The sequence below is a fragment of the Zalophus californianus genome, chromosome 7, assembly GCF_009762305.2.
Source record: "Zalophus californianus isolate mZalCal1 chromosome 7, mZalCal1.pri.v2, whole genome shotgun sequence".
NCBI classification, from domain to species: domain Eukaryota; kingdom Metazoa; phylum Chordata; class Mammalia; order Carnivora; family Otariidae; genus Zalophus; species Zalophus californianus.
This window is the reverse complement of record NC_045601.1, coordinates 95,267,191-95,283,686: the sequence shown is the minus strand read 5'-3', so window position 1 is coordinate 95,283,686 and position 16,496 is coordinate 95,267,191. Positions and strand designations below refer to the sequence as shown.

Genomic DNA, 16,496 nt, shown 5'->3' with positions numbered 1-16,496 from the left:
CTGTCTTGATGATGACAGCTTTGTAATAGAGCTGGAAGTCCGGAATTGTGATGCCGCCAGCTTTGCTTTTCTTTTTCAGTATTCCTCTGGCTATTCTGGGTCTCTTCTGGTTCCATACAAATTTTAGGATTATTTGTTCCATTTCTTTGAAAAAAGTGGATGGTATTTTGATGGGGATTGCATTGAATGTGTAGATTGCTCTAGGTAGCATTGACATCTTCACAATGTTGATTCTCCCAATCCATGAGCATGGAACGTTTTTCCATTTCTTTGTGTCGTCTTCAATTTCTTTCCTGAGTATTTTATAGTTTTCTGAGTACAGATCCTTTGCCTCTTTGGTTAGATTTATTCCTAGGTATCTAATCGTTTTGGGTGCAATTGTAAATGGGATAGACTCCTTGATTTGTCTCTCTTCTGTCTTGTTGTTGGTGTATAGGAATGCCACTGATTTCTGTGCATTGATTTTATAGCCTGCTACTTTACTGAATTCCTGTATGAGTTCTAGCAGTTTTGGGGTGGAGTCTTTTGGGTTTTCCACATACAGTATCATATCATCTGCAAAGAGTGAGAGTTTGACTTCCTCTTTGCCGATTTGGATGCCTTTGATTTCTTTTTGTTGTCTGATTGCTGTGGCTAGGACTTCTAATACTATGTTGAATAGCAGTGGTGAGAGTGGACATCCCTGCCGCGTTCCTGACCTTAGGGGAAAAGCTCTCAGCCTTTCCCCATTGAGAATGATATTCGCTGTAGGTTTTTCGTAGATGGCTTTTATGATATTGAGGTATGTACCCTCTATCCCTATACTCTGAAGAGTTTTGATCAAGAAAGGATGTTGTACTTTGTCAAATGCTTTTTCTGCATCTATTGAGAGGATCATATGATTCTTGTTCTTTCTTTTGTTAATGTATTGTATCACGTTGATTGATTTGCGGATGTTGAACCAGCCTTGCAGCCCAGGGATAAATCCCACTTGGTCATGGTGAATAATCCTTTTAATGTACTGTTGGATCCTATTGGCTAGTATTTTGGTGAGAATTTTTGCATCCATGTTCATCAAGGATATTGGTCTGTAATTCTCTTTTTTGATGGGGTCTTTGTCTGGTTTTGGGATCAAGGTAATGCTGGCCTCATAAAATGAGTTTGGAAGTTTCCCTTCCATTTCTATTTTTTGGAACAGTTTCAGGAGAATAGGTATTAATTCTTCTTGAAAGGTCTGATAGAATTCCCCTGGGAAGCCATCTGGCCCTGGGCTTTTGTTTCTTGGGAGATTTTTGATGACTGTTTCAATTTCCTTAGTGGTTATAGGTCTGTTCAGGTTTTCTATTTCTTCCTGGTTCAATTTTGGTAGTTGATACATCTCTAGGAATGCACCCATTTCTTCCAGGTTATCTAATTTGCTGGCATAGAGTTGCTCATAATATGTTCTTATAATTGTTTGTATTTCTTTGGTGTTGCTTGTGATCTCTCCTCTTTCATTCATGATTTTGTTGATTTGGGTCATTTCTCTTTTCTTTTTGATCAGTCTGGCCAGGGGTTTATCAATCTTGTTAATTCTTTCAAAGAACCAGCTCCTAGTTTCGTTGATCTGTTCTACTGTTCTTTTGCTTTCTAGTTCATTGATTTCTGCTCTGATCTTTATGATTTCTCTTCTCCTGCTGGGTTTAGGCTTTCTTTGCTGTTCTTTCTCCAGCTCCTTTAGGTGTAGGGTTAGGTTGTGTATTTGAGACCTTTCTTGTTTCTTGAGAAAGGCTTGTATTGCTATATACTTTCCTCTCAGGACTGCCTTTGCTGTATCCCAAAGATTTTGAACAGTTGTGTTTTCATTTTCATTGGTTTCCATGAATTTTTTTAATTCTTCTTTAATTTCTTGGTTGACCCATTCATTCTTTAGTAGGATGCTCTTTAGCCTCCATGTATTTGAGTTCTTTCCGACTTTCCTCTTGTGGTTGAGTTCTAGTTTCAAAGCATTGTGGTCTGAAAATATGCAGGGAATGATCCCAATCTTTTGGTACCGATTGAGACCTGATTTGTGACCTAGGATGTGATCAATTCTGGAGAATGTTCCATGGGCACTAGAGAAGAATGTGTATTCCGTTGCTTTGGGATGGAATGTTCTGAATATGTCTGTGAAGTCCATTTGGTCCGGTGTGTCATTTAAAGTCTTTATTTCCTTGTTGATCTTTTGCTTAGATGATCTGTCCATTTCAGTCAGGGGGGTGTTAAAGTCCCCCACTATTATTGTATTGTTGTCAATGTGTTTCTTTGCTTTTGTTATTAATCGCCTTATATAATTGGCTGCTCCCATGTTCGGGGCATAGATATTTACAATTGTTAGATCTTCTTGTTGGATAGACCCTTTAAGTAGGATATAGTGTCCTTCCTCATCTCTTATTACAGTCTTTGTTTTAAAATCTAGTTTGTCTGATATAAGGATTGCCACCCCAGCTTTCTTTTGGCGTCCATTAGCATGGTAAATGGTTTTCCACCCCCTCACTTTCAATCTGGGGGTGTCTTTGGGTGTAAAATGAGTCTCTTGCAGACAGCATATTGATGGGTCTTGTTTTTTAATCCAATCTGATAGCCTGTGTCTTTTGATTGGGGCATTTAGCCCATTTACATTCAGGGTAACTATTGAAAGGTATGAATTTAGTGCCATTGTATTACCTGTAAGGTGACTGTTAACTGTCTGTTGTCTGTGTTCGTTTCTGCTCTTTGCTGTTTTTAGGTTCTCTCTTTGCTTAGAGGACCCCTCTCAATATTTCTTGGAGGGCTGGTTTCGTGTTTGCAAATTCCTTTAGTTTTTGTTTGTTCTGGAAGCTTTTTATCTCTCCTTCTATTTTCAATGACAGCCTAGCTGGATATAGTATTCTTGGCTGCATATTTTTCTCGTTTAGTGCTCTGAAGATATCTTGCCAGTCCTTTCTGGCCTGCCAGGTCTCTGTGGATAGGTCTGTTGCCAATCTAATGTTTCTACCATTGTAGGTTACATATCTCTTCTCCTGAGCTGCTTTCAGGATTTTCTCTTTGTCTCTGAGACTCGTAAGTTTTACTATTAGATGTCGGGGTGTTGACCTATTTTTATTGATTTTGAGAGGGGTTCTCTGTGCCTCCTGGATTTTAATGCCTGTTTCCTTCCTCACATTAGGGAAGTTCTCTGCTATAATTTGCTCCAATATACCTTCTGCCCCTCTCTCTCTCTCTTCTTCTTCTGGGATCCCAATTATTCTAATGTTGTTTCGTCTTATCGTATCACTTATCTCTCGAATTCTGCCCTCGTGATCCTGTAGTTGTTTCTCTCTCTTTTTCTCAGCCTCTTTATTTTCCATCATTTGGTCTTCTATATCGCTGATTCTCTCTTCTGCCTCATTTATCCTAGCATTTAGTGCCCCCATTTTTGATTGCACCTCATCAATAGCCTTTTTGATTTCGATTTGGTTAGATTTTAGTTCTTTTATTTCTCCAGAAAGGGTTTCTCTAATAACTTCCACGCTTTTTTCAAGCCCAGCTAGTATCTTTAAAGTCATGATTCTGAACTCTAGGTCCGACATCGTACTAATGTCCGTATTGAGTAGGTCCCTGGCTGACGGTACTACCTCTTGTTCTTTTTGCTGAGGTGATTTCTTTCGTCTTGTCATTTTGTCCAGAGGAGAATAGATGAATGAGAGAACAAAAGGCTAACAGGTTTACAACGTCCCCAGCAAATATACTGTATACAAATCAGAAAAGACCTGAAACCAGGGGAAAAGAAAGGGAAAGAAAGAAAAAAGAAAGAGAAAAAGAAAAAAAAAAGAAAAAAAAAAAAAGATAAAAACAAAAACAAAACAATTCAAAAAAGGCAGAATATGATCAAATATGATCAGGCTAGTGCATAGATCAGTGCCACACACTAGATTTTGGGCGTATTTTGGTCTGTTAGAAAAAAGTGCCTCCTAAAATTTTAAAGGAAGAAAGGCATATATGTACAAAATAAGGGTTGATACAATGAAGGGATGGAAGATGACTGTAAAGATGAAAATTATAAAAGATTTTATAAAAGGACTTGGTAAGATAAGTTGTTTGAAAAAAGAAAGAAGATTTAAGGAAAAAAAAAAAAAGGAAAAAGGGAGAGAATGTGATCAGGCAGGAGACTAGAACAAAGCCATACACTAGTGGTTTAGGGTATATTTTGATCTGTTAGAAGAAACTGTACCTCAAAATTTTAAAGAGAGAACAACTTATATATATATGCCAAAAACAAGGATAACTACTATGAAGGGATAAAATATGACTCTAAAAATGAAAAAAAAAAATAAAATTTTTTTTTTTTTTTAAAAAGGGATTTATAAGATGTTGGTTGAAAAAGGGAAAAAGAAAAATAAAAAAAAGTCAACAAAAATTAACTTTGATGAAATAATGAATCATGGTAAAAAAAAAAAAAAAAAAAAAAAAAAAAGAAGCCATGAATCTATGTGCAGTATTCCCCTAGCGCTGGAGTTCTCCTATTCTCCTTGATCGATCAACTTGGTCTTGGCTTGCTGACTGTTTGTGTTGATCTTCTGGGGGAGGGGCCTGTTGCTGTGGTTTCCAAATGTCTTTGCCGGAGGCGGAATTGCCCCGCCCTTGTCGGTCCGGGCTAAGGAAGCTGCTCCAGTTTGCTCTCAGGAGCTTTTGTTCCCTGCAAGCTCTCGGTACAGCTTTGGAGGACCAGGGCGAAAATGGCGGCCTCCCAGTCTCCGCCCGGAGGAGCCGAGAACTCGGGGCCCCACTCCTCAGTGCGCCCCCAGAGAAAAGCAGTCACTCCCGTGTCCCCGGTCTCCGGCCGCACTCCGTGCTCACCCGGCCTGTGATCGAGCGTTGCTATCTCTGGCACCCGACCCCGCTCGGAGTCTCCAAACCCAGCAGATCCCTGCAGTGCGTTCCCGCACCGCTCCTCCCCGGGAAGGAAGGGGAGTCTCCCCGGATCTGCTGCTTGTTGGGTCCTTGCTGGGGGAGCCGTGCCCCGACTGGGCCGCAGATCACAGTTTATGGCAACCCCGAGCTGAGAGCCCGCGACTCTGGTCCGTGTCTGCAGCCGGCTTCCCCGCCCCGACACCTGGCAGCTCTGCCGCACTCAGGCACCCCCGGTCTCTCTGTGACCCCAAGGGTCCTGAGACCACACTGTCCCGGGAGGATTCCACCCCCCGCTTAGCCACTGCAGCGGCGTCCCTCTGCCGAGCCAACTTTTAAAAGGTCCGATTTTGTGCTCCGCGGCTCTAGCACTTGCCAGAAGCGGCCGGCGGAGGCCCCTCCCCCGCCGTCTATCCTCCCGAATATCGCCTCGGATTCACTTCTCCGCACGTCCTACCTTCCAGTAAGTGGTCGCTTCTCTGTTCAGAGAGTCGTTGCTACTCTCCTGTTCGATCTCCTGTTGAGTTCGTAGGTGTTCAGAATGGTTTGATCCCTATTCAGCTGAATTCCTGAGACCAGACAAAATCTAGGTCTCCTACTCCTCCGCCATCTTGCTCCGCCCCCCAAGATTAACTTATTTTCTAAAAGATGATCACAAATGAATTATGATAAGCTCATCTTATCATTTTGGCTCTATCCATGAGTTTCTATTCTGATAATCAGATCATTCATAAAAGTGAGGCCATCAAAAACAATCCAAACATAGTGGAATGAATTATTTGCTTGACTTCACTCTAATGGTGTTAAATGAGATGTGTCTGCAGACAGACGGACACACACACATAGGCATAGAAAATACAGTGTCTATATAATCTGTTTGTGATAGGACTGGCCCGATAGTTCTGAGCAGACTTTCCAATGCACTTTGTGAACTTAAACTTCTTCCCAAGCCTCCCAGTTGTATTACTAATGCTGAATGATTAACTTATTCTTGATGACCTTTAATATATAAAAACCTGGCAAGTGCTGAAGGGAGTAAATATTTAGACAGTGAGTTTATACAAATGGCATTTATGTAAAAAGTAACATTACACTATTCATTACTCATTGAATGAAAGCCAAGGAATAAGAAAGTTTGTATTAATCATGCATAAAACATTTGTTTCAATATAGGCAAAGCAACAAAACTCAAAAGTCTTAATTTTTGTAGGCCCAATCACAGTTCTTCATTTATTCTTTGATTTTTTGATAATATTCAAATGCAACAAACTCTCTTTTATAGATATAATCAGATAACAGAACCAGAAAAGAGGAAATCAATATGCAAAAGGACCAACTATTTAAAAAGGAATAGGTTAAGATCAAAATAGCATACCTAGGGAAGTATAAAGAAAACATTTTAAAATGAAATAGATTTTCTGAATTCAAAAATAACAGAGGAGAAATAAAACATGAGTTCAAGTACAGTGCTGTAAGATATTTGTATATAAAGTCTACGCTATACAACCATTCCACATTACTACTGTGCCTCAGATTGTTTTCGAGGTTCTTTAAGTTGTAATACAACATTTTACCATAATTTTGGACCTTGCACTCAGTATCAGTTGGAGGTCTTGAATATTCCCTTTGATGGGAACAAAAATTTTAAATCCATCTCAGGAAATTGCAAGGAAACCACCTGACTTAAAGTAATAATCGAATCCCTCAGAGCCTATGCTGATAGCTCATAAATTGCTAGAGTTCAAGGGGCAAGGTTAAAACAGTTTTTAAAAACAGAAAAGCAGCCTATCCTGACCCCCATAGATCATGTCACAAATTCATATACTTGTGCAATGACCAAGTTCCAGGTCACTGAGGGAGTGATTTTAAATTACATTACATAATTATTTACATGCATAACAAAAGACTGTAAAACATTCTTGGAACATTTTTAAAGCACCAGAGAATGAAATCACTTTCTGAGTTCTAAAAGGTTTTAGATCTGGAAATTGGAAGAAAAAAAGTATCTCACTGATACTAATTTTCCTGTATCACTTTTAAAGTTGGCTTCCTGATTCTGCTCAAATGTACACATATGTCAATATTAAAGACTGTTATGCAGTATGATATATAGTCTCTAGATTTTAAAAGGCTAAGGTGAGGGGTTCTAGTTTCCTCTAAATTCAGGATAGTCAATGAGATCAATAAAATGTCCCAGATAATAATACCTTGTGATTATCGATTAGATTCATCACCAAATCAATGTCTCCGTGGACAGGTTGGTCTTCTGCCAGCTGGGGTTCAACTCTATACAGCCAATCAATGAGGGCCTGCAAGGCATCTGTGAATTGTCCAGAAAATAACAGGGCTTCCTCCAATTTGTTTTGTCTGGGGGAAAAAGGTGGAAAAATCAATCTGAGCAACAAAAAAGCCACCCTATATATCCGAACATCTAAAATCCATTTATGAAGGTGGAGCAGTCCTCAAAGAAAAAACCAATATATTGGTATTCAGTGCTGTTTCTTTGCTTTCCTTAGAAAATAACAAAACTTTTCTCAAATTTTCTTTGTTATTCCTGAAATAGATCGCATCTGTTTTTGGAAAATTCCCTCATCATCACCTCTAGAAATCAGTGACCCTTCAGTTTCTTCATTAAAAAAATACGCTTTAAAAATTTTTTTTTTGTTTTAAATTACCATACAGTAAACTTGACTTTTTTGAGTGTACAGTTCTATGAATTGTAACACTTGTAGAGATTCATGTAACCATCGTCATACTCAAGAAATAGAACAGTTCCCAACATGCTGCCTGTGGTCATAGCCTGCCCCATCTCCAACCCCTGGCATTCATGTGTCTGTTTGCCATGATATCATTTATAGGACATTGTAAAAAAGCACATAATCTTTTGAAATTGAAGGTTTTAAGGATTTTAAAAAATTAACACCAAAATTTCTATATTCTTTCTATATATACTATAGACTATATTCTAACTTTCTATTCTAATATAATTTTATTACTAGAATAAAATATTCTATTTAACCTTGATACTGACAGAAGTAATTAGATCAAGGATCTATGAATTATTTGAAAATATTTCTAAGATATTTGAACTCTTCTATTAGTGTTATACTTTCTAAGTACTTAAAGATTTTGAAATTAGTTCTGGGTCTTCACGGTTCAAGTATAATGAGAAAGAAGACTGGAAAGAGGTAGATGGAAGTTGGAAGGGAACACGAGGGTCAGACTGGGAGGAACTTGCCCGCCACATTAAGGAGCCTGTGTTTTGGTTCACACTCAATATTAAGTTCCTAAACGGTATGAGGCAGGGCAATGACAAGATCCCATTCACATTTTAAAAAGACCACCCTCATAGTTATGGGGAAACTGGATTAAGGAAGACAAGAGCAGACATGGGGAGACCAGTGACAAGTCAGGTATGAGAGGACAGGCTTGGAGAATAATATCACTTTTGAGTGAATCGAGTAATTAAAATAATAATAACAATGAAGCGTTCTGGGTGCAGGCAGTATGTAATTACGATATTACAGATGACCCGAAGTTCCCAGGCAAAGGAGGTATTTAAGGTTCCTAGAATGTTCCTACAAAGCACCACAATTGTATACTCTAAAGAAGCCTACAAGGTAACCAAACTGCCTTAAAGAACATTTTACCTTTCCACAGATTTTCCACAGATAGTATCCCATTTGTCTCTGAGTTCACTCAGCATGTCATCCAGTTTAAGGTTGTCATCAGCCAGGGAGGTTTTCTCCTTCAGAGAACGTCCAGTTCTGTTGGTGGTGTCATAGACAGAATGCTTGGCTCCAAGTGATTTCTGAAACTCCTATATATTTAACAAGAAAACAGTATGCATTTCTACTTAGGACTAATAAATAGGTAAGAGACATTACAAGAGTCACCCCTAATAAATGGAGTCTAAATAGTGGAAGACATCAGGAAATAATCAAGTCAGATAGTGGAACCCACCAGGGTGGAAAAGAATCTTTATAAACTGAAAAATTTATTTTTCTCAGAAGCCAGGTGTCTTTGAGAGTACCTATTATTATGAAGACAATAATTTCAAAGCAAAACAAATCTTGAATCTTTTGTAGCTATAAACCACAAACAGTACACTGGTTATAATAAAATGAAATTGCTAATCGACTATTGAAAAACCCAAGAGTTTGGGAAGGGAAAAGTAGTTAACACTCAATGAGTAACTAAAGGTCCTATGTGGACACAGCGACTCATAGTCTGTAAATTTACTACAGTTTTGGTTTTTGGTCAGACAGATCTGTTGTCACACATCTTGGATGTTCACAATGATGTTACATATAATTTTATTTGTGAGCCAGGATGAGGGACAAAGAAGAACCACATCTCGAGATTCCTACATTCCGACCTACTGTCATTCTAGTCACACCCCTTGGCAAGCCCATCCCCCTCCTCCTCATCTCTATGATGCCTTACAAAGGTCTCTCAGGATCTACAGATTACTTTTCCAGTATCAAATAGCTATGTTGCTCATGTGACATCTCTACTTTGCTATTTTTACATTGTTAATCTGCATGTCTGTGCATGTAAATGTGTATGTGTGGGAGGGGTGGATTATATTCTGTCTACACAACTCGGTTACAAGCTTTTCTAGAGCAGGGACATTGTCTTTGCAGGCCTCTCATTATCATCTTATATCTTGTGTGTGTTCGTAAGTATGTGATAGCAAGAATGAGACAGCTGCTACTGAATATACACTCTCAGGGATGGGAAGGAAGGAAGGTCAACTTAATCGGCATCTTACAAGCTCATAATAATGTATCACGGAAACACTACCACAGTGATTCCAAATCCTGGTAGCACATGAGAATCACCCTAGATAATAAAATGCTATGCAAATGTATAATTTTCCAAAATAACCTTGGTTTAATTGCCTTTAAAAGCTAGACACTTTAAGTGTCTTATTATGACTAAGATATTTATTTTGTTTTATAATAGGAAGGCACTTCATCTGGGAATTTTTAAGCAATAAACACCATTACCATACCACACTACTTCTGTAGTTTGTTTTCTGTCATTATTTTTTTCTTATTATTCAATAACAGAATGTTAGTTTTAGAATCCTGGTATTGACAAATTTTTTTCAAAAGAACAGATACCTAAAAAATGTTATAGCTGAATAAAGGACAGATTGAAACTTTTTAAAAACAGAAAAATATCCAAGAGATGAACAGAAATGACTTTTAAAGTTGGCTAAATGTACCCTGTACCCTTATCTCAGACAAATGCTGACTTTGGCAACAAGACACACTAGGAAAAATAGAGAATCCACCAGGGTTCTTCATGTATTATTTCTAGGATTCTCCAACTTACACACACAGTACATTTTCATAAGACTCCATGACATGACAACTATATTCAAGTTCAAATAGGCATTCTATTTTGAGAAGGAGCCTCTCTTTTTTCCATCAGAGGGGAAGGTGCTGCTCACTGTCATTGTGCTGTCAGTATTGAATGTGGCAGACCAAGGGCAGAGGGTGCCAGCAGAACAAGCCACTCATAAGTCCTCATCTAGTCAAAGAACAGGTGCTCAATGCTTCCTTCTGCCATCCTAGGATCATGACCTCCTGAGCTTAGTTAGAACCACCCAGGGAAGCAATCAACCTATATGAAGATGATGGCTAGAACTTCCCGTGATGATAAATCCTACATCACCCCAATTTTTTCCAGCTTTTTAAAAATTATCATGTTTCAAGCAATAATATATATGTAGATGCTTAAAACTATAAAAGTGTTTTTTCAGGACCCACTCTCTTTTACTCATATCCTCACCCTGAGGGCTGATGATCGCTGATGATCATTTTATAACCAGAATGACAGACCCAAATTCAAAGAGTTGAGGAGGACTGGGGGGAATGTTCTTTGAATGCCATGTGGTATGAATATAAAAGGTAGAAAATATAAAAATAATATGTTTCTACACCTTCTCGTCTACACAAGAAGTCACTAACTATGTGTCTTTGAGGATAAGAATGGAATTTCATATACCACACATATACAATAAAATACCAGTTTGTGTAGAGGCAACCAATTTTTCCCCACTAAGCTGTTCTGAAAGAACATATATGACAAAATTTACATTACTTTTTGCTGTAAAGTTATCTTCTACATGGCATTTGATCAATGAAAGAAATTATAATACAAGACAGACATGTGAAAAACTGAAATGCCAACATTTGAGCCCCTATAAATCTTCTATGTTATAGATTATAGAACATTTCAGTTTTCATTTTGTGTATTTTCTTTTAACAACTAACCCCAGAATAGTGGAATAGTCAGCAGAGAGAAAAGATACTATCGCCACTTGACCAATGTGAAGGGTAATCAGTTTTAAATTTAATGGAGGTCCATATTGGACAGCCTTTTTTTTTTTCTAGTGATGAATAAATACACAACCAAGTAAGAATTTAAAAGTGATCTTGAGATACAGAAAGACATATATGCTTTTCTTAATTGTAGACGCACCTTATGCTGTGCAAGTTGTGTTTTTATCTTGTCTGGATCATTAGCGATTTCCAGTTCAGAATCCAAAGATTTTTCTGATTCCTCTAGCCATTCCATAAGTTTACTCCAAGCTTCATGGAACTGTAAAAGAAATGTACATCTCCGTCCAGAAAATTTTCCAGTGTGCTCGCTTTATTAGAAATCTAGCATATTTTTAAAATAGAAATTAATGTTAATGAAAATGTTAAAAATTATTAATTCAAATTTCCCCTAAAAAAGAAGAAAGTAGTAGCTTCATCGGATTATAAGTGTCTTATTAACTCTTGGTTTCTGTGGTTGTGTCCCCCCACGGTCACTTTGTTGTAACTCATTTAAACACATAAACTTTAACAAAAACAGAAATGAGCCTAGAAACAGGGAACCAGGGATAACTTCCCTCCCTTTCCTTTTGCTTAGTAATTAACATAAACTGTCAAGAAAATTTTATTTGTCCACTGCCCGTGTTGACAGATCTGGGTTTACTTCTGAGGTGTTTCACTCCCATGTTAAGGAAAAGGAACAAAAAGGGAGGGAAGAAGGATAAAGTTTATAAATCAGTCTTAAAAAGTAACAAGAACAACAACAACAAAGGCCTTACCATTCTTACTTAATACAAAGGGAGTTCAGTATCTTTATTGCTGCTATCAAAATCCTCAAATTCATGCCTGTGCCTCATGTACTGGTTTTATATGTAACAGCACCCACGGTATGTGAATTCTAACAAAATACAATTCTCTTTGGCATCTTTGACCTTGCAATATTCTGGTGCTATGTATACTTGATTTCAGCCACGGTCTCTTTTCTGTTTATCACAGAGAACTAATGAATACTATTTTTGGATACCAAATTGTAATATTGGTTATAAGTAATTTTGCATAATAAACTTGAGTGGATGGATACATAACAAAAAACTGAAGTAATCAAAATAAAATCTGTTTTATATCAAAGCACATTAATAATGAAATAACAAAAGGACACTTAGCAATAAACAATAAGAGCATGGGATCACAAGGCTGGCAGGGCCCGATGAGATCACCTCATCACAAACCTGTTCCCTGACACATCCTTCCCACAACTCCAATCAATTTAAATATGAAAATACAGAGGCCAGAAGAGGCATAGAAACCGCCAAAGTCAGAGAACTACGATCCACATCCGAACCCAAACTAAGACGTTAGGATAATAAGAAAGAAAGAAAAGTCACAGTGTTTGGTAGTCTTGCTATAAATAATGTTGGCTATCATGGAAGGAATTTTAACGATACAAATGCACAGATTCTAAGGCTGGTCCTGCTTTAAAAACTATTTTTAAGCCACATAAATAGAAGAAATGCTATGCTTTTGCACCAAAAGCAGCAGAAAAACCTTACAGATTAAATAAAACGAGAAAATTCTATTTTCTCCTTATAAAAGTAGAAAGACTTTTATAAATTAGATGTTCATAACTCAAGTAATGCCCACACTACAGAGGACACTGCTACTTTGGTGGAGAGAAGGATGTCAGGCTTATCATTAATACTGTCCGAAAAAACACAGTAAGAGACAGATTCTATTCCACAAGCTCACTGATAACACTGAACACATCATACATCCCACTCAAAAAGAAATAATACAGCATGTAATCCTACAACAAATCAATTTGTCATTTCTAAAGCTTTTAACAAATTTATGCTGAGAGCTTTAAACACTGAAACATGTGACTCCCATGACATCTTTTGTATCACCCAACTGAGCCTGGCTCCCCAAAAGAACAGAGTCCAATGCCAATTACAGGAAAATGCAACTAAATGGGGCAAAAAGAGTCATTAGAAAATTCAGCCTCAACATTACACTGAGTTTCTAGCAAAATTCAAAGATATATGCCAACCAAGGCAGGTGTGTCTCCCTCTTCCCTGAGCACAGAGACACGGAATTTTACCTCTTCTCTGTGTTTAGTCTAGGAATGGAATATTAATAACAGGTGAGGAGAGGAAGGGGCATTCCTTGTGAGAGTCTCAAGATTCTCTAGATTAAAAGAAAAAGGAAAAAAACAGCCCTAAAATGTTCAAACGCTTAATTTAAAAGCAGCGTGGAACTGCATCAAAATACAAGAGAAGAAATGAGAGCCTGTCAACAAGGTACAGATTCAGAGCAGTGAGGAGCACCCGGCAGCTCAGACACAGAATCACCCCTCTCAGGAAGCTGCCTGGAGGGCCAAGTGTCCGCCTCTCGGCCTGAGAGTCTGTGGACAAAGTCTGGCTGAGGAGCTAAACACAAGGTAGCAATATAATAGACTTACTCCGGGTATGAGAGTGGAGATTGCAAGGACAAAGGGAAAAACAAACAAACCTAATAACAAAAAATCTGAGCCTCTTTTTGGGCGTTAATGATAACAGTTAGTCTATGAAGCCAAGCTATAATCAGCCTTTTCAAGATTAGTCCCCAGGACCGGAAGGTGCTGCCAGGGCAAGGAGTGATGTCACCACTGAAAGTCAGGCCACAGCCAGGAAAGAAACACCTTGGCCTTGTGCCACGATTGTTACAACGAATACAGCCTGCACTAAAAGTACTTTAACAGCATGATATATATTTCAACACGTAGAACTGATTGATCGCCAAGTTCAGAGGGTTTTATGAAGGTTTACCTGCTTGGCTCTCTTCCTTGCATCATCCAAAGATCTTCCTCTTTCTACTAACCGTTGAACCACTTTTTCCCACCGACTCTGGACACTGATCAATAGATTCTTAATTAGGACAACATCTTGTTTCTGACTGAAGTATTTCAGGTGGGTTCCGGTTTTGTCCAGCTCTATTATCTGCTCACGGTGAGAATTTACTTCATTGGCAAAGACCTTTCCCAAAGGAAAAAAAAAAGGTAGAATTAGAAACAAATGAAAAACTGTTCTACCTTAAAAATGCTTTTGGTGTCATAAGCTGAACCATTTTCAAGGACAAAATAAAGTTTTCAAACTACCAAATTCATGCTTCTGACATTAAAACAGTCTATTGTCTAAAAAGGTCTGAAATGAGAATGCTATCCATCTGAGTTACAACATACCTTGTGTTCATCGATTTGAAACAAGACTGTGTCTAAGATAAGACTTGGCCGAGAAGCTACATTTAGGGTCTGTTCAGCCTGGGTTAGCCAGTTGATGAAGTCTTGGAGAGAATTGTGGAACTCCATTGCCAAGTTGAGGGCCTCTTCCAGTTTAGTCTGCGAAGACAGATTATTTAGTATTTGATGATATTTAATTCCCCTCCCCTCCCCCCAGTTTAACCACTCTCTGGCAGATTTCTTTCCCATCCACACTTTATTTATACCTAATCTGTATTTCTGTATTACCTAAACAGTTTATGAATGTAGTGGGCTTTCACTTAAGTACTGGCAAACCAAATTCCTTTAAGTATAGTGAGAAGATCTCACTGCAGCTAAAAAAATCTAATATAAACTAAAATTGTGATTCGGGGGCAATTAACTACAGAACCCAATTACTAAACAGAATCTGTAGAAAGAAAACTTGACATTCACATGATTAATGCTGGGGGTCAAAATACTATGAAACATATATACATTATGCTCTGTCGCTGAGGGCACACAATCTAGTATTCCTAGCCTATCATTTTTCTTGGAGCATTAAACAGTGATCATTTTAATCCCTTTTCATGGACTTCTGTTATGGAAGTGCTGATTATATATACAATCATCTCACTCTCTTGACCTCCCTCTTTCCCTCCCCACTACATACATAAATAAGTGTGATTAGAATTATTTAACAATCCAGAATTAGAGTGGTTCACAAATATAAAAATATACCTAGTAACACTTGACCTATGATCTGTTTGAATAGACTGCTTTAACTCTGTTCTCCTGTGTTAAAAGAGAATATTATTTTCAATTGACCCCATGAAACCTCCATATATATATATATATAAAGAAAATTTAAACACGAATCATTAAAAGTTCCACTGATAATTCTACTCAGAGATAAAGTAAATCCCATGAAATAAAACAACTAAAACATTCATTCTATGACATTAATTAAAGCACATACTTTCCTTTCATTGAGTTTGGTTTCCACCGATTCCCATTTTTCTTTCAAGTTACTTAAGTCTTGGTCAATTGTCTCTGCAGATTTGGGGCATCTTGCAAGCATCTGCTGGCCTTTCTGCATCAGACTTTTATATGTTTCTTCTTTAACATCAAAGGCAGCACAGATTTCCTAAATTGAGATATCCCAAGTTATATCATTTTTAAGAGAATACAATCTAAGAGTTCCTTTTCCAGGTCATCTATCCCAAGCCCCTTATCATATATTCACCTCTATCCCAGACACAGAATAACCCTGACACATTCAAATTTTTCCCTATATTGAAACAACACCTAAACCTATGGACATACCTTGTCTGCTAGAAATCTCAGAAATGGTGCTATCATTACCAGTCCATTCCAGCATGGTAAAGTTTGTGAAGTAATGTTTTAAATGTTTTCAAGAAGGGTTTCACTGCACTGTAACCAATCAGGTCTGTGACCGTGAGCAAGTAATTTAACCTCTCTGGACCTCAGTCTCCTCCTCTGTAAAATGGATTTTCTAAGTCTCCCCTCAGACTATGATACAATAGCTGTAATAATTTTTGGTATAATTTAAATCTGTGTTCAGAAGACAAACAATGAATAGAAAACAAAGACCCAATACAGTAAGAGATTTGAAGCTGATTGTTTAGACTTTGGAATCACAAAAGACAAACTTGTGGTACTATCAATATTGCTCTCATTTATAGAATTTTTAAAGCTTTCAACTGGAATGCAATGTGCTCCTTCTACAGAGAATATTAAAAAATTATGAAGGCAAATTCAGAATTTAATATCAATAAAACAAGAGTTACATTCATATAAAAATTAAGACCAGCTCTATTTCATTGGTTCAATTAAAATATGGGTCAAATTATAGCTCCTATTGAAAAGTACATTCTATGTCTAACATTTTCAACTAACATATTTCAATAATTTTTAAATCTGAGATATAATTCATAAAATTCACCATTTTAAAGTGTACAATTCAGTGTTTTTAGTGTATTCACAAAAATGTGCAACCATTACTACCAATTCCAGAACATTTTTATCCCCTCAAAACTTTGACT

General features: G+C 37.6%; 1 protein-coding gene across 26 annotated transcripts in view; it reads right to left on the bottom strand.

Annotated features, from left to right (window-relative positions):
- The window catches only part of DST (dystonin), a 486,661-nt gene that overhangs the window by 25,729 nt on the left and 444,436 nt on the right, over positions 1 to 16,496 (bottom strand). For all 26 annotated transcript variants that reach the window (XM_027601381.2, XM_027601378.2, XM_027601372.2 and 23 more), the window contains 6 exons: positions 15,410 to 15,577; positions 14,416 to 14,571; positions 14,003 to 14,209; positions 11,362 to 11,481; positions 8,517 to 8,686; positions 7,074 to 7,233 (listed from right to left, as the gene is read on the bottom strand). In XM_027601381.2, coding sequence (XP_027457182.2) covers positions 7,074 to 7,233; positions 8,517 to 8,686; positions 11,362 to 11,481; positions 14,003 to 14,209; positions 14,416 to 14,571; positions 15,410 to 15,577 — 981 coding nt within the window. The remainder of the gene's footprint in view (positions 1 to 7,073; positions 7,234 to 8,516; positions 8,687 to 11,361; positions 11,482 to 14,002; positions 14,210 to 14,415; positions 14,572 to 15,409; positions 15,578 to 16,496) is intronic.